Source organism: Scyliorhinus canicula, chromosome 13, assembly GCF_902713615.1.
Source record: "Scyliorhinus canicula chromosome 13, sScyCan1.1, whole genome shotgun sequence".
Taxonomy (NCBI): domain Eukaryota; kingdom Metazoa; phylum Chordata; class Chondrichthyes; order Carcharhiniformes; family Scyliorhinidae; genus Scyliorhinus; species Scyliorhinus canicula.
This window is the reverse complement of record NC_052158.1, coordinates 4,431,293-4,451,538: the sequence shown is the minus strand read 5'-3', so window position 1 is coordinate 4,451,538 and position 20,246 is coordinate 4,431,293. Positions and strand designations below refer to the sequence as shown.

The 20,246-nt window shown below is 48.5% G+C and overlaps 1 protein-coding gene across 1 annotated transcript in view; it reads left to right on the top strand.

The window, feature by feature from the left end:
- The first annotated feature begins 283 nt into the window (after window positions 1-283).
- The window catches only part of LOC119975824 (zinc-binding protein A33-like), a 29,383-nt gene continuing 9,420 nt past the window's right edge, over window positions 284-20,246 (top strand). The window contains exons 1-5 of the mRNA XM_038815704.1: window positions 284-775; window positions 866-961; window positions 1,055-1,288; window positions 13,301-13,323; window positions 13,421-13,536. Of these exons, the coding sequence (XP_038671632.1) occupies window positions 365-775; window positions 866-961; window positions 1,055-1,288; window positions 13,301-13,323; window positions 13,421-13,536 (880 nt within the window). The 5' untranslated portion in view covers window positions 284-364. The remainder of the gene's footprint in view (window positions 776-865; window positions 962-1,054; window positions 1,289-13,300; window positions 13,324-13,420; window positions 13,537-20,246) is intronic.

Genomic DNA, 20,246 nt, shown 5'->3' with positions numbered 1-20,246 from the left:
TGCCTGGGGCTGCTTTGAGACAGAAGTATATGAAGGAGAGCAGCAGGCTGCCAGTCACTCACAGGGCAAAATCCCCACCTCCTCCCATCCTCTCTCCACCCACCCCCACCACCAACAGACCTTCACTCTCATCGCCTGGGTTCAATTATTCCCTGTCACTCCCACTAACCCGGTTTATTCTGAATTCCGCTCCAAGTTTTATCTCCAACTCCCAAAGCAATGGGACCGAGAGCAGCAAACAACAATAATTCCTTCAGGATTGCAGTGAAGGTCATGAGGGAGTTACTGAACTGAATGTGTTCAGCAGCAGGGCAGGAACATTGAAACTGAAAGTGGTTTGAATCAGGAAGTGCTGAGTGTGAACATGGCTTCCAGACAGCACGATCAGAGTTTGTCCGAGGATTTAATTTGTCCCATTTGTCTTGATTTCTTCACTGATCCGGTTTCACTGGAGTGTGAACACAACTTCTGCCGCTCCTGTATCACCCAGTGTTGGGAAAAGAAGGAGAGAATCTCCTGCCCGGAATGTCGACAGGAGTTTCCAGAAAGAAACCTCAGAGGCAGTCGGGTCTTAGTGAATCTGGCTGAGAAAGCTCGAAAATTAAAGCTGAGTCGGGAAGAGAAGGAAAGTAAACTTCACTGTGAGGACCATCAGGAAGAACTGAAGCTGTTTTGTGAAACTGACAAGAAATTAATCTGTGTGAATTGTGTAGTTTCACAGGAACACAGAGAACACCACTTCATCCCGATTAAAGAAGCTGTTGAAATCTACAAGGTAAAAGGGAACAGATTTGATCCCCTGATTTTCTGATCACATTTTCAGGGTCTAACACTTTTATTTTCTGATTTTCTCTCCCAATCCCAGGATGGGGTGAAATCTTCCTTCGATTCTCTCACACAGAAGAAATCGACGGTTCTAGAAATGGAGCAGCAGCAGAAACAGAAGATTTCCCAAATTAGGGTAAAGTCTCCCTGTGCTGAGCTTCCAAATTTAATTCATTATTTTGTTGTTTTTATGACAGAAACATATTATTTTTAATGATTCTTCTGATAGAAACAGTCGGTCAGTCTGCAGAGCCACATCACATCCGAGTTCACTAAAATGCACCAGATTCTCACTGAGAAAGAGCAGCGTTTAATCCGAGATCTCAGGGAAGAAGAGGAACAAATTCTAAAACTAATGGAGGAAAATCTTTGTGAAATTCAGGAGAATTTGAATTCTATTCAGGAGAAACTCTCAAAGTTGGAAAAGCAGTTGGAACAAAAAGACGAAGTGAGATTTCTGAAGGTGAGGGATTATATTTCAATTTAGTTCAGTGAAAGTTCACAGTCACAACATGATCCACACGAGCCTCCTCCCATCCTACTTCATTTCCCTGTCAATATATCCTTCTGTTCCTTTCTCCCTCATGTGTTTATCCAGCTTCTCCTTAAATGTATCCCTGCCTTTCCCTGGGTGGGTGGAATTTAATGCTGTCACCCCCCCCCCCCCCCCCCCCCCCGGGTACATTTCGTCAGGGTGTGGGGTGAGTGGAAGGGGACATGAGGAATGACACTGTGTGGAGTTTCTGTTGTCTTTCCATCTCTACACAGATTAAGTCCGTGGTGGTAAGTCTTGTGGGACAGCCTTCCTGTAACCAATTCAGCCCCTTAACAGGGCAATTAATGTTCTCATCCTGCTGTCTCTGGTATTCCCCCAGCAATGAGCAGGGGTCTCACAATATGGGAAGCCTGAAAATCAAACCCTGTTGGGATTACTGGTGGGATTCTGTGAGGGGGAGGTGGTGGGATTGAGGATGTAGCGGGAATGCCCTTGTTCAGTTGCACTGTGTACCTGATTGAGGGACTGGAAGAAGTTCTCGCTCCTGTTTCCTCTGACTGATGGTTCTTGACTTGAGGATTTTATAAAAAACATAGGGTGGCACAGTGGTTTGCACGGTGGTTAGCACTGTTGCTTCACAGCGCCAGGGTCCCAGGTTGGATTCCTGACTTGGGTCACTGTGCAGAGTCTGCACGTTCTCCCTGTGTCTGCGTGGGTTTCTTCGGTGTCCTCCGGTTTCCTCCCACAAGTCCTGAAAGACGTGCTGTTAGGTGAATTGGACATTCTGAATTCTCCCTCTGTTTACCTGAAGGGGTGATGGAATGTGGCGCCGAGCGGCTTTTCATAGTAACTTCATTGCTGTGTTAATGTAGGCCTACTTGTGACAATAAATATTATTTTTAAAAAGTTTTCTAGGGGGGATGGCAGGGAAGACAGTGCAATGTTCCTCCTGCAGAATGTTTGAGGTGAGGGACGCCGTCAGTGCCCCTGCTGATTACACCTGTGGGAAGTGCAGCCATATCCAGCTCCTCAGAAACCGCATTAGGGAACTGGAGCTGGATCTGGATGAACTTCGGATCATTTGTGAGGCAGAGGTGGTCATAGATAGTAGCTTCAGGGATGTAGTTACTCCGAAGAATCAAGATAGATAGGTGACGGTGAGAAGGGCTGGGAGGAAGCAGTCAGTGCAGGGATCCTCTGTAACAAGTATACTGTTTTGGATACCGTTGAGGGTCGGTGAACTTGGAGCATGGATTGGTACTTGGGACTATGATGTTGTGGCCATTACGGAGACATGGTTAGAACTGAGACAGGAATGGTTGTTGGAAGTTTCGGGATATTGATGTTTCAGTAAGAGCAGGGAAGGTGGTAAAAGAGGTGGAGGAGTAGCATTGTTAATCAAGGATAGTTTAATGGCTGCAGAAAGGCAGTTCGAAGGGGATCTGCCTACTGAGGTAATATGGGCCGAAGTTAGAAATAGGAAAGGAGCGGTCACGTTGTTAGGAGTTTTCTATAGGCCCCCAAATAGTAATAGAGATGTGGAGGAAGAAATTGCAAAACAGGTTATGGATAGGTGTGGAGGTCTCAGGGTAGTTGTCGTGGGTGACTCTAACTTTCCAAATATTGATTGGAACCTCTGTAGGTCAAACAGTTCGGATGGGGCAGTTTTTGTACAGTGTGTGCAGGAGGATTTCCTGACACAATATGTGGATAGGCTGACAAGAGGGGAGGGCACATTGGATTTGGTACTGGGTAATGAACCGGGCCAAGTGTTTTGTTTGTGGGAGAGCACTTTGGAGATAGTGACCACAATTTGATGTCTTCCACTATTGCAATGGAGAGGGATAGGGCCATACGGCAGGGCAAGGTTTATAATTGGGGAGGGGTAATTATAATGCGATTAGGCAAGAATTAGGGAGCATAAGATGGGAACAGAAATTGTCAGGGAAAGGCACAAATGAAAAGTGGAGCTTGTTCAAGGAACAAATACTGCATTTCCTTGATAGGTGTGTCCCTGTCAAGCAGGGAGGAAATGGCTGTGTGAGAACATAAGAACATAAGAACATAAGAACTAGGAGCAGGAGTAGGCCATCTGGCCCCTCGAGCCTGCTCCGCCATTCAATTAGATCATGGCTGATCTTTTGTGGACTCAGCTCCACTTTCCAGCCCGAACACCATAACCCTTAATCCCTTTATTCTTCAAACAACTATCTATCTTTACCTTAAAAACATGTAATGAAGGAGCCTCAACTGCTTCACTGGGCAAGGAATTCCATAGATTCACAACCCTTTGGGTGAAGAAGTTCCTCCTAAACTCAGTCCTAAATCTACTTCCCCTTATTTTGAGGCTATGTCCCCTAGTTCTGCTGTCACCTGCCAGTGGAAACAACCTGCCCGCATCTATCCTATCTATTCCCTTCATAATTTTAAATGTTTCTATAAGATCCCCCCTCACCCTTCTAAATTCCAACGAGTACAGTCCCAGTCTACTCAACCTCTCTTCATAATCCAACCCCTTCAGCTCTGGGATTAACCTAGTGAATCTCCTCTGCACACCCTCCAGCGCCAGTACGTCCTTTCTCAAGTAAGGAGACCAAAACTGAACACAATACTCCAGGTGTGGCCGCACTAATACCTTATACAATTGCAACATAACCTCCCTAGTCTTAAACTCCATCCCTCTAGCAATGAAGGACAAAATTCCATTTGCCTTCTTAATCACCTGTTGCACTTGTAAACCAACCTTCTGTGACTCATGCACTATCACACCCAAGTCTCTCTGAACAGCAGCATGCTTCAATATTTTATTGTTTAAATAATAATCCCGTTTGCTGTTATTCCTACCAAAATGGATAACCTCACATTTGTCAACATTGTATTCCATCTGTCAGACCCTAGCCCATTCACTTAACCTATCCAAATCCCTCTGCAGACTTCCAGTATCCTCTGCACTTTTCGCTTTACCACTCATCTTAGTGTCATCTGCAAACTTGGACACATTGCCCTTGGTCCCCAACTCCAAATCATCTATGTAAATTGTGAACAATTGTGGGCCCAACACGGATCCCTGAGGGACACCACTAGCTACTGATTGCCAACCAGAGAAACACCCATTTATCCCAACTCTTTGCTTTCTATTAATTAACCCATCCTCTATCCATGCTACTACTTTACCCTTAATGCCATGCATCTTTATCTTATGCAGCAACCTTTTGTGTGGCACCTTGTCAAAGGCTTTCTGGAAATCCAGATATACCACATCCATCGGCTCCCCGTTATCTACTGCACTGGTAATGTCCTCAAAAAATTCCACTAAATTAGTTAGGCATGACCTGCCCTTTACGAATCCATGCTGCGTCTGCCCAATGGGACAATTTCTATCCAGATGCCTCGCAATTTCTTCCTTGATGATAGATTCCAGCATCTTCCCTAATACCAAAGTTAAACTCACTGGCCTATAATTTCCTGCTTTCTGCCTACCTCCTTTTTTAAACAGTGGCGTCACGTTTGCTAATTTCCAATCCACCGGGACCACCCCAGGGTCTAGTGAATTTCGGTAAATTATCACTAGTGCATCTGTAATTTCCCTAGCACTCTGGGATGCATTCCATCAGGGCCAGGGGACTTGTCTACCTTTAGCCCCATTAGCTTGCCCATCACTCCCTCCTCAGTGATAACAATCCTCTCAAGGTCCTCACCTGTCATAGCCTCATTTCTATCAGTCGCTGGCATGTTATTTGTGTCTTCCACTGTGAAGACCGACCCAAAAAACCTGTAGAGGGAACCATGGTTCACAAAAGAGGTTGAATGTCTTGTCAAGAGGAAAAAGGAAGCGTATGTAAGGATGAGTGATGCACTATCAATTACGACGAGACGGGAGTAGAGAGTAATCGAGGCTTTATTACACAGAGATGAGTGGCCTCCTACAGCAGCTGGAGAAATGGCTGCTGTTCGGAGAGCCCACACATTTATACTCCGCCTACTGGGCAGAGCCAGCAGGCAGGGATCTACCCCCGTACCTGTAGTACAGGGGCCTTACCGTAATACCAGTATATACAATACAATACAACAGTGGTGACTACCACAATGAGAAAACAAGGGTCAGTTGGGTCGGTTGAGGGTTACAAGGTGGCAAGGAATGAGCTAAAAAAAGGGCTAAGGAGAGCTAGGAGGGGGCATGAGAAGTCCTTGGCGGGTCGGATCAAGGAAAATCCCAAGACTTTTTACTCTTATGTGAGAAATAAAAGAATGACCAGGCTGAGATTAGGGCCGGTCAAGGACAGTAGTGGGAACTTGTGCATGGAGTCGGAAGAAATAGGAGAGGCATTGAATGAATACTTTTCTTTAGTGTTCACAAAGGAGAGGGGCCATATTTTTGAGGATGAGAGTGTGATACAAGCGGGTAGGCTGGAGGAGGTAGATTGTCTGAGGAAGGATGTATTAGCAATTTTGAAAAACCTTAGGGTCGACAAGTCCCCTAGGCCAGATGGGATATATCCAAGGATTCTTTGAGAGGCAAGGGATGAGATTGCAGAGCCTTTGGCTTTGATCTTTGGGTCCTCACTGCCGGCAGGCTAGTGCCAGAGGACTGGAGAGTGGCGAATGTTGTTCCTCTGTTCAAGAAAGGGAATAGGAATGACCCTGGTAATTATAGGCCAGTTAGTCTTACTTCGGTGGTCGATAAGTTAATGGAAAAGGTCCTGAAGGATAGGATTTTTGACCATTTGGAAAGATGCAGCTTATTCCGGGAGAGTCAACATGGATTCATGAAGGGTAAGTCTTGCCTCACAAATTTGATTGAATTCTTTGAGGAGGTAACTAAGTGTGTAGATGAAGAAAGGGTAGTTGATGTCATATACATGGATTTTAGTAAGGCGTTTGAACATAGAACATAGAACATTACAGCGCAGTACAGACCCTTCGGCCCACGATGTTGCGCCGTCCTGTGAAACCCCTCTAAAGTCCCTCTATACTATTCCCTTATAGTCCATATGCCTATCCAATGCGTTTGAATGCGTTTAGTGTTGGCGAGTCCACTACTGTTGCAAGCAGGGCATTCCATGCCCTTACTACTCTCTGAGAAAAGAATCTACCTCTGACATCTGTCCTATGTCTATCTCCCCTCAATTTAAAGCTATGTCCCCTCGTGCTGGACATCACCATCCGAGGAAAAAGGCTCTCAATGTCCGCCCTATCTAATCCTATGATCATCTTGTATGCCTCAATTAAGTCACCTCTTAACCTTCTTCTCTCCAATGAAAACAGCCTCAAGTCCTTCAGCCTTTCCTCATAAGATCTTCCCTCCATACCAGGCAACATCCTTGTAAATCTCCTCTGTACCCTTTCCAATGCTTCCACATCCTTCCTATAATGTGGCGACCAGAACTGCACGCAATACTCCAAATGCGGCCGCACCAGAGTTTTGTACAACTGCAACATGACCTCATGGCCCCGAAACTCAATTCCTCTACCAATAAAAGCTAACACACCGTACGCCTTCTTAACAACCCTCTCAACCTGGGTGGCAACTTTCAGGGATCTATGGACATGGACACCGAGGTCTCTCTGCTCGTCCACACTGCCAAGAATCTTACCATTAGCTCAGTACTCTGTCTTCCTGTTATTCCTTCCAAAATGAATCACCTCACACTTTTCTGCATTAAACTCCATTTGCCACCTGTCAGCCCAGCTCTGCAGCTTATCTATCTGCAGGATGTGGAAGCATTGGAAAGGGTACAGAGGAGATTTACAAGGATGTTGCCTGGTATGGAGGGAAGATCTTATGAGGAAAGGCTGAAGGACTTGAGGCTGTTTTCATTGGAGAGAAGAAGGTTAAGAGGTGACTTAATTGAGGCATACAAGATGATCATAGGATTAGATAGGGCGGACATTGAGAGCCTTTTTCCTCGGATGGTGATGTCCAGCTTATCTATGTCCCTCTGTAACTTGTAACATCCTTCTGCACTGTCCACAACTCCACCGACTTTAGTGTCATCTGCAAATTTACTCACCCATTCTTCTACGCCCTCCTCCAGGTCATTTATAAAAATGACAAACAGCAGCAGCTCCAAAACAGATCCTTGTGGTACACCACTAGTAACTGGACACCAGTCAGAACATTTCCCATCAACCGCCACACTGTCTTCTATCAGCTAGCCAAGTTCTGATCCAAACTGCTAAATCACCCTGAATCCCATGCCTCTGTATATTCTGCAATAGCCTACCACGGGGAACCTTTTCAAACGCTTTACTGAAATCCACATACACCACATCAACTGCTTTACCCTCATCCACCTGTTTGGTCACTTTCTCAGAGAACTCAATGAGGTTTGTGAGGCACGACCTACCCTTCACAAAACCATGTTGACTATCTAATCAAATTATTCCTTTCCAGATGATTATACATCCTATCTCTTATAAACCTTTCCAAGACTTTTCCCACAACAGAAGTAAGGCTCACTGGTCTATAGTTACCGGGGTTATCGCTGTGGTGATTGTAGATCTGACTAGATGCAATACAACTGAGCAAGCACTAGAGGGAGCACGGGAGAGCTATATATACACAGGGACAGGAAGTGATGACACACTTCACGGAAGGCAGAACTCGTAGCAGGACACAGACACACAAGCAGGCAGCATTTGAGGTAGCCGTAAGTTAAGTCTGAAGAGAGAACAAATTCACAATAAAGCATCTTCTCCACATTTGAGACTACGAGCTTTATTAAGACATGAGGAACAAGGGGACAACATTTGCTATCCTCCAGTCTTCTGACATTATTCCTGTAGATAAAGATGACTTAAAGATCAAAGCCAAAGGCTCAGCAATCTCCTCCATAGCTTCCCAGAGAATCCTAGGATAAATCCCATGCGGCCCAGGGGACTTATCTATTTTCACACTTTCCAGAATCGCTAACATCTCCTCCTTATGAACCTCAAGCCCTTCCAGTCTAGTAGCCTGTATCTCAGTATTCTCCTCGACAACATTGTCTTTTCCCTGTGTGAATACAGACGAAAAATACTCATTTAGCTCCTCTCCTATCGCCTCGGACTCCACGCACAACGTCCCACTACTGTCCTTGACTGGCCCTACTCTTACCTTAGTCATTCTTTTACTCCTGACATATCTACAGAAAGCTTTAGGGTTATCCTTGATCCTACCTGCCAAAGACTTCTCATGTCCTCGCCTGGCTCTTCTTAGCTCTCTCTTTAGAGCCTTCCTAGCTAACTTGTAACTCTCAAGCGCCCTAACTGAACCATCATCTTTACATAAGCCTCCTTCTTCCTCTTGACAAGTGTTTCAACTGCTTTAGTAACCCATGGTTCCCTCGCTCGACCACTTCCTCCCTGCCTAACAGGTACATACTTATCAAGGACACGCAGTAGCTGTTCCTTGAACATGCTCTACATTTCCATTGTGCCCTCCCCCTGCAGTTTTCCTCTCCAGCCGATGCATCCTAAGTCTTGCCTCATCGCATCATAATTGCCTTTCCCCCAGCTATAACTCTTGCCCTGCGGTGTATACCTATCCCTTTCCATCGCTAAAGTAAACGTAATTGAATTGTGCTCACTATCACCAAAGTGCTCACCTACCTCCAGAAATCTAGCACCTGTTCTGGTTCATTACCCAGTACCAAATCCAATACGGCCTCGCCTCTCGTTGGCCTATCTACATACTGCATCAGGAAACCCTCCTGCACACATTGGACAAAAACGGACCCATCTAAAGTACTCGAACTATAGTGTTTCCAGTCAATATTTGGAAAGTTAAAGTCCCCCATAACAACTACCCTGTTACTTTCGCTCCTATGCAGAATCATCTTTGCAATCCTTTCCTCTACATCTCTGGAACTTTTCGGAGGCCTACAGAAAAGCCCTAACAGGGTGACCTCACCTTTCCTGTTTCTTAACTCAGCCCATACTACCTCAGTATTCGAGTCCTCATCAAATGTCCTCTCAGCCACCGTAATACTGTCCTTGACTAACAATGCCACCCCTCTCCCTCTCTTACCACCTTCCCTGAGTTTACTGAAATATCTAAACCCCGGCACCTGCAACAACCATTCCTCGCCCTGCTCTATCCATGTCTCCGAAATGGCCACAACATCGAAGTCCCTGGTACTAACCCATGCCGCAAGCTCACTCACCTTATTCCGGATGCTCCTGGCATTGAAGTAGACGCACTTTAAACCACCTTCCTTCCTGCCGGTACACTCCTGCAACTTTGAAACCTTACTCATGACCTCACTACTCTCAGGTTCTTGTGTACTGGAGCTACAATTCAGGTTCCCAATCCCCTGCTGAACTAGTTTAAACCCTCCCGAAGAACATTAGCAAACCTCCCCCCCAGGATATTAGTACCCCTCTGGTCCAGATGTAGACCATCCCGTTTGTAGAGGTCCCACCTACCCCAGAATGAGCCCCAATTGTCCAGGATACTGAAACCCTCCCTCCTGCACCATCCCTGCAGCCACATGTTCAACTGCTCTCTCCCCCTATTCCTCGACTCGCTAGCACGTGGCATGGGTAACAACCCAGAGATAATAACTCTGTTTGTCCTGTATCTAAGTTTCCACCCTAGTTCCCTGAATTCCTGCCTTACATCCCTATCCCTTTTCCTACCTATGTCGTTGGTACCTATGTGGACCACGACTTGGGGCTGCTCCCCCTCCCCCTTAAAGATCCCGAAAACACGATCCGAGACATCGCAGACCCTGGCACATGGGAGGCAACACACCAACCGCGAGTCTCTCTCGTTCCCACAGAATCTCCTATCTATCCCCCTAACTATGGAGTCTCCAATGACTAATGTTCTTCTCCTCTCCCCCCTTCCCTTCTGAGTAACAGGGACAGACTCTGTGCCAGAGACCTGTACCCCATGGCTGACCCCTGGTAAGTCCCCCCCTCCAACAGTATCCAAAGCGGTATACCTGTTACTGAGGGGAATGACCACAGAGGATCCCTGTACTGACTGCTTCCCCCCAGCCCCTCTCACCGTCACCCATCTATCTTTATTCTTTGGCGTAACTACCTCCCTGAAGGTTCTTTCTATGACCACCTCTGCCTCCCGAATGATTCAAAGTTCATCCAGCTCCAGCTCCAGTTCCCTAACACGGTTTTTGAGGAGCTGGAGTTGGATGCACTTCCTACAGATGAAATCAGGCAGATTGCACTGCCTTTCCTGCCATCCCCTCTAGATAAAAAACAAGAAAAAGAAAGGAAGAGCTTACCTGATATTCCCTCAACCCCTTAGGTTAGAGGAGGTGGAAGGGTGGGGGACACTGCAAGTGTAGTGTCTCGGGTTTAGCAACCGCCCGACCTGTGTACAGGTACTCACCTTCCCGACAGGCCCCTGCTCCCGCCGAAAATCCGGAGGCCGCTCCCGCTGAAAGATAAGCAAATTTAAAGGCACTCACTCACCTTCACAACAGGCCGCTGCTCCCGCTGAAAATCCGGAGGCCGCTCCCCTTCCCAACGACCGCGGTTGTTGTTGTTTTTTGGTTAGAGGAGGGGGTACGGGGGAAACACTGGGGAAGTGTTCCAAGTGTTTGATAAGGTTCCCCATGGTTGGCTTATGAAGAAAGTAAGGAGGTGTGGGATAGAGGGAAATTTGACCAATTGGATAAGTAACTGGCTATCAGATAGAAGACAGAGGGTGGTGGTGGATGGAAAATTTTCAGACTGGAGACCAGTTACCAGCGGTGTACCACAGGGATCAGTGCTGGGTCCTCTGCTATTTGTGATTTTTATCAATGACTTGGAGGAGGGGGCTGAAGGGTGGGTCAGTAAACTTGCTGATGACACCAAGACACCACAGACCTCTGAAGGTTGTCACTCAAGTGGATAGAGCCGTGAAGAAGCCCAATGGTGTGTTAGCGTTTATTAACAGGGGGCTTGAGTTTAAGAGCCGTGAGGTTACACTGCAACTGTACATGACCCTGGTGAGACCACATTTGGAGTATTGTGTACAGTTCTGGTCACCTCACTATAGGAAGGATGTGGAAGCATTGGAAAGGGTGCAAAGGAGATTTACCAGGCTGCTGCCTGGTTTGCAGGATAGGTCTTATGAGGAAAGGTTGAGGGAGCTAGGGCTTTTCTCTTTGGAGCAGAGGAGGATGAGAGGCAACTTAATAGAGGTTTATAAGATTATGAAGGGACTAGATAGAGTGGACGTTCAGAGACTATTTCCTCGGGTGAATATAGCTGTTACAAGGGGGCATAACTATAAGATTCAGGGTGGGAGATATAGGAGGGATGTCCGAGGTATGTTCTTTACTCAGAGAGTGGTTAGGGTGTGGAATGGACTGCCTGCTGTGATAGTGGAGTCGGACACTTTGGGAACGTTCAAGCAGTTATTGGATAGGCACATGGAGTACACCAGAATGACAGGGAGTGGGATAGCTTGATCTTGGTTTCGGACAATGCTCAGCACAATACCGAGGGCCGAAGGGCCTGTTCTGTGCTGTACTGTTCTATGTTAAATTACGCAGACTCAACCACAAACTTGTTTTTAGAGAAATACTCCCAACACCCGAGTACAAAGAGCTCTAAACTCGTGTAAATAACATCACACAACTTTTAATGGTTTTCCTGATTTAAATCCCTCCACAGTTTAACATCGGCTTCCACATAAACACACAAATCACCACAACTTATTAAAGAGCCTCTCCTGAAAATCCACAGACAAAACCCCACATTTCAGCCCAAACCTTCCTCAATTCAAACCCAAATCCCCCCAGGATTTGGTTGTTACCCTGAAGTTATTTTAAAAACCTCAGCCCCAATCCCCCTGGGATTTGGCTGATAAATTCCAATTCCCCACCCGGCTGCTCCTTCTGGTGTGAATTGTAGGCCCGGGAGCCAGGCTGACTGTTCTTGACCCTCCTTCTTGACTGCAGTGCCAGACCCTTGGATCTTGCCCCTTCACAGTCGGGGGCAAGACATTCTGCTGGCAGGGAGAGCTACGTGCACATGCGCGGCCACAGACTCAGCCATTCCCCGGCCCGATCCGCAGGTAAAGCTGGGGGCTTCACCCTGCACGGCTGTGAGCCCCCCCACCGGGCAGAGGATCAGTGCGGGGGTGGCGCTGACTTTCTGGTCGTAAGACCAGGTGGATCCTGCAGAGATAGCCGAAGGATCGGAGAATCCAGCCCCCTATGTCCGGACACCATGCTCACTGCAGCACGGTAGCATGGTGGTTAGCATAAATGCTTCACAGCTCCAGGGTCCCAGGTTCGGTTCCCGGCTGGGTCACTGTGCGGAGTCTGCACGTCCTCCCCGTGTGTGCGTGGGTTTCCCCCGGGTGCTCCGGTTTCCTCCCACAGTCCAAAGATGTGCGGGTTAGGTGGATTGGCCATGCTAAATTGCCCGTAGTGTCCTTAAAAGTGAGGGGGGGGGGTTGTTGTGTTACGGGTATAGGGTGGATATGTGGGTTTGAGTAGGGTGATCATTGCTCGGCACAACATCGAGGGCCGAAGGGCCTGTTCTGTGCTGTACTGTTCTATGTTCTATGTTCTATGCTGTGACAGACTGGAGTAAATTCCACCCCGTGTGATAGTGAGTTCCACATTCTCATCACTCTCTCGGGAAAGAAGTTTCTCCTGAACTCCCCGTTTGGTTTATTTGGAACTATATTATGTTTCTATCCCGATTTCTGGATTCTCTACAAGTGGAAACATCTTCACTGAATCTATCAAATCCGACCACTTTCATCATTTGAAAGATCTCTATCAGGTCTTCTCTTTTCTACAGTAAAGTTGATCAATCTTTGCTGCTAGTTGAGCCTCTCAGTTGCTGTCGATCTTTTTGATAATTTGTCCTGTGCTTCAATATCCTTTGTGGAACATCCTCTTTCTATTCCATGTCTGCAGCAATGGGAATTGACAATTCTCAGCAGCTTGTAACAATGTGAGGGTCATTTCTGCTTTCTGGATATAGACAGTCCGTCTCTGACAACTCAGATTTGTGTTTTGTTTATTTCAGGAGGAAGCATCTGGGAAGAGGAGGTAGGACATGAACTTTACTGAAACTCAGGGCAAGTTGGTAAAATTACTCAGCAAAGTGTTTGTGGTCAATTTATAATCAACTCTTTAATATTTACAGGATTAGCGATGAGGGTAAAAAGCTGTCACTAGCAGATGGTGTCCTGTCCATCGGAAAATTCAACAGCCCTTTCCCATTCCCAGGATGGCGAGGAATGTTGGATGTCATTAATCCTGGTAAAACTCAGATAAGTTCCTCTGTCCTGATTTATTTATTTAAAAAAAATATTTAATGTATTTTAAAATGTTAATAATAATATCATTAACAATGACATCAACATGGTATAATAAACATTTACCCCCCCATCCCAATCTTCACACACCCCAACCATAAAACAACAACCCGGCCCTCTCCCCCCGCCTCCCGCTTGGAATTCTGCATCTGCTGACATTTTAATTTTCCCCGAGAAAGTCGACGAACGGCTGCCACCTCCGGGTGAACCTGACCATTGACCCTCTAAAGGCGAGCTTTATTTTCTCGAGACTGAGAAACCCAGCCATGTCACTAACCCAGGTCTCTATACTCGGGGCCTTCGAGTCCCTCCACATTAACAAGATCCATCTCCGAGCTACCAGGGAGGCAAAGGCCAAGACGTCGGCCTCTTTCGCCCCCTGAACTACTGTCTCTTCCGACACTCTAAAGATCGCTACCTCCGGACTCGGCACCACCCATGTTTTTAGTACCGTGGACATTGCCTTAGCGAAACCCTGGCAAAACCCTCTAAGCTTCGGGCAAGCCCAAAACATGTGGACATGATTTGCTGGGTTTCCCGCGTACCTCGCACACCTATCCTCTACCCCGAAAAACGTACTCATCCTAGCCACTGTCATGTGTGCCCGGTGGGCTACCTTGAACTGTGTCAGGCTGAGCCTGGCACATGATGAGGAGGTATTAACCCTGCTTAGGGCATCCGCCCATAGACTCGCCTCTATCTCTCCTCCTAGCTCGTCCTCCCACTTGCCCTTAAGCTCCTCCACCGGAGTTTCCTCCGCCTCCGAAAGCTCCTGGTAAATATCCGATACCTTCCCCTCTCCCACCCAGGTACTGGAAACTACTCTATCCTGTATCCCCCATGGCGGCAGCAGCGGAAAGGCCGGCACCTGTTTTCTCAGGAAGTCTCACACCTGCAAATACCTAAACCCATTCCCTGCTGGCAATTCAAATGTATCCTCCAAGGCTTTCAAGCTGGGAAAGCTCCCATCTATAAATAGATTCCCCATCCTTCTAATTCCTGCCCTTTGCCATCTCCGGAACCCACCATCCAGCCTACCCGGAACAAACCGATGATTATTATAAATCGGGGTCCAAACCGATGCTCCCTCCACTCTCTTATATCTCCTCCATTACCCCCAGATTCTCAGAGCCGCCACCATCACCGGACTTGTGGAGTATCGAGCCGGCCAGAACGGAAGAGGTGCCGTTATCAGTGCTCCCAAACTGGTATCTTTACATGACGCCGCCTCCATCCGCTCCCATGCCGACCCCTCCCTCACTACCCACTTCCTAATCATGGCTATATTAGCCGTAGTAATTGCAGAAGTTCGGCAGCGCCAACCCACTCTCCCCCTGACTGCCCTCCAGTAACACTTTCTTCATTTACGGGGTTTTACCCGCCCACACAAAGCCTAAAATAACCTTATTCACCCGCTTGAAAAAGGCCTTTGGGATGAAGATGGGGAGGCACTGAAAGACAAACAGAAATCTGGGGAGGACCGTCATTTTCACGGTCTGCACCCTCCCCGCCAGTGATAGCGGGAGCATGTCCCACCTCTTACAGTCCCCTTCCATTTGATCTACCAGCCGGGATAGGTTTAACTTGTGCAGTGCCTCCCATTCCCAGGCCACCAGGATTCCCAGATATCGAAAGCTCCTCCCTACAATTCTAAGCAGCAGCTCCCAGTCTCTTCTCCTGTCCTCGTGCCTGGATCGCAAACATCTCGCTTTTCACCATGTTCAATTTATACCCTGAAAAATTGCCAAATTCCCCCAGGATTCGCATTACTTCCCCCATCCCCTCCAACGGGTCTGAAATATACATGAGCAGGTCATCTGTGTAAAGCGAGACCCGGTGCTCCAGCTCCCCCCCCCCCCCCCCCCCCCCCCAACCCACCCGAACCAGCCCTTTCCAGTTCCGAGAGGCTCTCAACGCCATGGCCAATGGCTCTATGGCCAGAGCAAACAGTAATGGGGAGAGGGGGCACCCTTGCCTCGTCCCTCCGTGTAGTTTAAAATACCCTAATCTCAGCCAGTTCATATGCACACTCGCTACTGGTGCCTGATAGAGCAACCGCACTCAGTCAATAAAGCCCTCACCAAACCCAAACCTTCCCACCGCCTCCCACAGGTAATTCCACTCCAGCCGATCCAAAGCCATCTCCGCATCCATCGCTACCACCACCTCCACCTCCCCTCCTTCCGAGGGCATCACAATAACATTTAGAAGCCTTCGAGCATTGGTCTTGAGTTGCCTGCCCTTTACAAATCCTGTCTGGTCTTCCTTTATCACCCCCGGGACACAGTCCTCTATCCTTGTGGCCAGTATCTTCGCCAGCAGTTTGGCATCCACATTCAGTGGAGAAATTGGCCTGTATGTCCCGCATTGCTCCGGATCCTCCTCCCGTTTCAGGATCAATGAAATCGAGGCCTGCGACATTGTCGGGGGGAGGACTCCCTTCTCTCTTGCTTCATTAAATGTCCTCACCAGCAGTGGGCCCAATATCTCCGAAAACTTCTTATAGAATTCCACCGAGTAGCCATCAGGCCCTGGGGCCTTGCCCGGCTGCATGCCCTCCAGCCCCTTGATTATTCCTCAATCTCAATTGGGGCTCCCAGCCCCTCCACCAGATCCTCATCTCTCCTCGGAAACCTTAACTGATCAAAAAACTGCCTCATACCCTCCACCCCAGCCAGGGGTTCCGACTCATATAATTTACTCTAGAAGTCCTTTAACACCTCGCTTACCCCTGCTAGGTCCAGGACAGTTTTCCTGCCTCTACTCTTTACTTTACCTATCTCCCTGGCCGCCTCCCTTTTCCTGAGCTGGTGCGCTAACATTCTGCTTGCCTTTTCCTCGTACTCATAAATCGCCCCCTTGCCTTCCTCAACTGTTCCACCGCTTTCCCTGTGGTCAACAGCCCAAACTCCGCCTGTAACATCCGCCGCTCCCTCAGTAGCCCCGTGTCCGGGGCCTCTGAGTATCTCTTGTCCACCTGGAGTATCTCCTCCACTAACCTGTCCTTCTCAGCCTGGTCCCCCTTTTCTCTGTGGGCCCTGATCGAGATTAATTCCCCTCTGACCACTGCCTTCAAAGCTTCCCAAACCGTGGCTGCACAGACCTCCCCTGTATCATTTGTTTCCAGGTAGTTCTGGATGGGCTTGTTAACCCGCCCACAGATCGCTTCATCTGCTAGCAACCCCCCATCCAGTCTCCACAGTGGGCATTGCCCTCTCTCCACACTAATCTGCAGCTCCACCCAATGAGGGCAGCACGGTGGCGCAGTGGTAGCACTGCAGTCTCACGGCGCCGAGGTCCCAGGTTCGATCCCAGCTCTGGGTCACTGTCCGTGTGGAGTTTGCACATTCTCCCCGTGTTTGCGTGGGTTTCGCCCCCACAACCCAAAGATGTGCAGGGTAGGTGGATGGAACATGCAAAATTGCCCTTTAATTGGGAAAAATTAATTAGGTACTCTAAATTTGTTTAAAAAAAGATCCACGCAATGCGGGGCATGATCCGACACTGCGATTGCCGAGTACTCAGTATCCACCACCTCCGGTATTAGCGCCCTGCCCAGAACAAAAAAGTTGATGCAAGAGCATCGTGGGCATGTGAGAAAAAGGAAAACTCCTTCACCCTTGGCCGTGCAAACCTCCATGGGTCTACTCCCACCATCTGTTCCATAAACCCCTTCAATTCTTTTGCCGGCCTCCTCCCTGTCCTGGATTTTGACCGCTCCAATTCCGGATCAATGACTGTGTTAAAGTCTCCTCCCATGATCAGGTTATGTGACTCTAAGTCTGGGATCTTACAAAACACCCACCTCATCAATTCCACATCGTCCCAATTCAGAGCATATATGTTCACAAGTACCACCCGCACCCCCTCCAACTTCCCACTCACCATTATGTGCCTACCCCCCACTTGTCTGACACGATTCTCCCAGCCTCGAATGCCATTCGTTTGTTGATCAAGATCGCTACCCTCCTGGTCTTTGAGTTCAGTCCTGAGTGGAAATGAAATGAATGAAAATCGCTTATTGTCACAAGTAAGCTTCAAATGAAGTTACTGTTAAAAGCCCCTGGTTGCCACATTCCGGCACCTGTGCGGGGAGGCTGGTACAGGAATTGAACCGTGCTGCTGGCCTGCTTTGGTCTGCTTTAAAAGCCAACTCTTTAGCCCTGTGCTAAAGCAGCCCCTATACTTGGCTAACCCACCCCTTTCTCAATCTTGTCTGAACAGAGAACAAAGAAAAGTACAGCACAGGAACAGGCCCTTCGGCCCTCCAAGCCTCTGCCGACCATGCTGCCCGTCTAAACTAAAATCTTCTACACTTCCGGGTCCGTATCCCTCTATTCCCGTCCGATTCATGTATTTGTCATGATGCCCCTTAAATGTTACTATCGTCCCTGCTTCCACTACCTCCTCCGGCAGCGAGTTCCAGGCACCCACTACCCTCTGTGTAAAACACTTGCCTCGTACATCTCCTCTAAACCTTGCCCCTTGCACCTTTAACCTATGCCCCCTAGTAATTGACCCCTCTACCCTGGGGAAAAGCCTCTGACGATCCACTCTGTCTATGCCCCTCATAATTTTGTAGACCTCTATCAGGTCGCCCCTCAAAATCCGTTGTTCCAGTGAGAACAAACCGAGTTTATTCAACCGCTCCTCATAGCTAATGACCTCCATACCAGGCAACATCCTGGTAAATCTCTTCTGCACCCTCTCTAAAGCTTCCACATCCTTCCGGCAGTGTGGCAACCAGAATTGAAAACTATAATCCAAGTGTGGCCTAACTAAGGTTCTATACAGCTGCAACATAACTTGCCAATACTTATAATCAATGCTCCGGCCAATGAAGGCAAGCATGCCGTATGCCTTCGTGACTACCTTCTCCACCTGTGTTGCCCCTTTCAGTGACCTGTGGACCTATACACCTAGATCTCTCTGACTTTCAATAGTCTTGAGGGTTCTACCATTCACGGGATATTGCTAACCTGCATTAGACCTTCCAAAATGCATTACCTCACATTTGTCCGGATTAAACTCCATCTGCCATCGCTCCGCCTAAGCCTCCACATGATCTAAATCGTCTGGTCTGTAACCTTTAGGTGTGTCTCTTGTAGCATTGCCATGTCCGCCTTCAGCCCCCTCAAATGCGCAAACACGTGAGCCCTCTTGACCGGCCCATTCAGCCCTCCAACATTCCATGTAGTCAGCCTGGTCGGGGGGCTTACCGCCACCCCCCCTCCCCCTGCCGACTAGCCATCGCCCTTTTAGGCCAGCCTCTAGCTCGCGCCCTCCGCTTCCTTGAGCCCCCCCGCCCTCGGGCATTCGCCTTTCCCGACCTCCCATTTGTCCCTCAGTAACAGCTTCTCCCCAGTCAGCAAAGCAGCTCCACCCACCTCACCCCCGCCTCGCAACAACACTAGCAACCCAACCCCCCAAGTCCAGCTCCAGCTTAACACCTGCTCACCCCCCACTGTGCTTCCGAGTGTCAGCTGACCCATGCAGACTTGATAGCGCTCTCCCCTGGCACCAAGTAGTCTGTCTCCCCATTGTTCTCTCCCCTCTCCCCCCACTTGGACAAACATATTCAAAGCATCACATTCCCCAGGAAACAAACATCAGAAAGAACAGTGAAGAAACAGCCACTTTAGAAAAAAAACACCCAAAAAACAGAACCAACCCCAAAGACCATCCCCCCTCTAACCAGCTCCCTGCAAGACAAAGTTACCTTTAGCCATCCAAACAGCCCCTTATTACACACAGCACTACTGATACTGATACAGCCCAGCACAACAAATCACCACCACAGTAATCTCCAAGGCTTCAGTGTTTTTTAATTCACCTCCAGCCTCTTTTCTTGAATAAAAGTCCATACTTTGTCTGGTGTTTGGAAGTAGAAGTCCCGTTCCTCATGTGTGACCCACAGACGGGCTGGGTACAGCATCCCAAACTTCACCCCCTTCTTAAAGACGGCCGTTTTTGCCCGATTAAATCCAGATCGCCTCTTGGCCAAATCCGCGCCCAGGTCCTGATAAACGCGCAGCTCACAATTCTCCCACTTGCTGCTCCGTTCCTTCTTGGCCCACCGCAGAACGTGTTCCTTGTCCAGGAATCGGTGAAAGCGTACCACCATCGCCCTCGGCGGCTCGTTCGCTCGGGGCTTCTTCGCGAGGGCTCTGTGCGCTCTGTCCACTTCCAGGGGCCGAGGGAACGCCCTCAGCCCCAATCAACTTCTCCAACATGTCCGTCACATAAGCCCTCGCATCCGATCCCTCACTGCCTTCAGGGAGGCCGACAATTCTAAGATTCTGCCTCCTGGACCTGTTCTCCAGGTCCTCCAGCTTCTCCTGCATTCTTCTCTGGCGGTCGTTCATCATCCCCACCTTGGTCTCCAGCACGGTTATGTATTCCTCGTGCTCGGACACCTTTTTCTCCACCTCCTGGATCGCTCTCCCGTGGGTCTTGATTCTGCACGACTTGATCAATCGGAGCTTTAATCGGGTCCAGCATGTCCTCCTTCAGCTTGGTGAAGCAATCTTCAAAAAACTCCACCAGCTGCTCCGTTGACCACTGTGCCGTCTCCCCGCGGCCCTGCTGCTCCGCCATGTTTTCCCGCGTTGCCGGCTCTGCTCGCGTCTTCCTTATAGGACTTTGTCTTCTCAC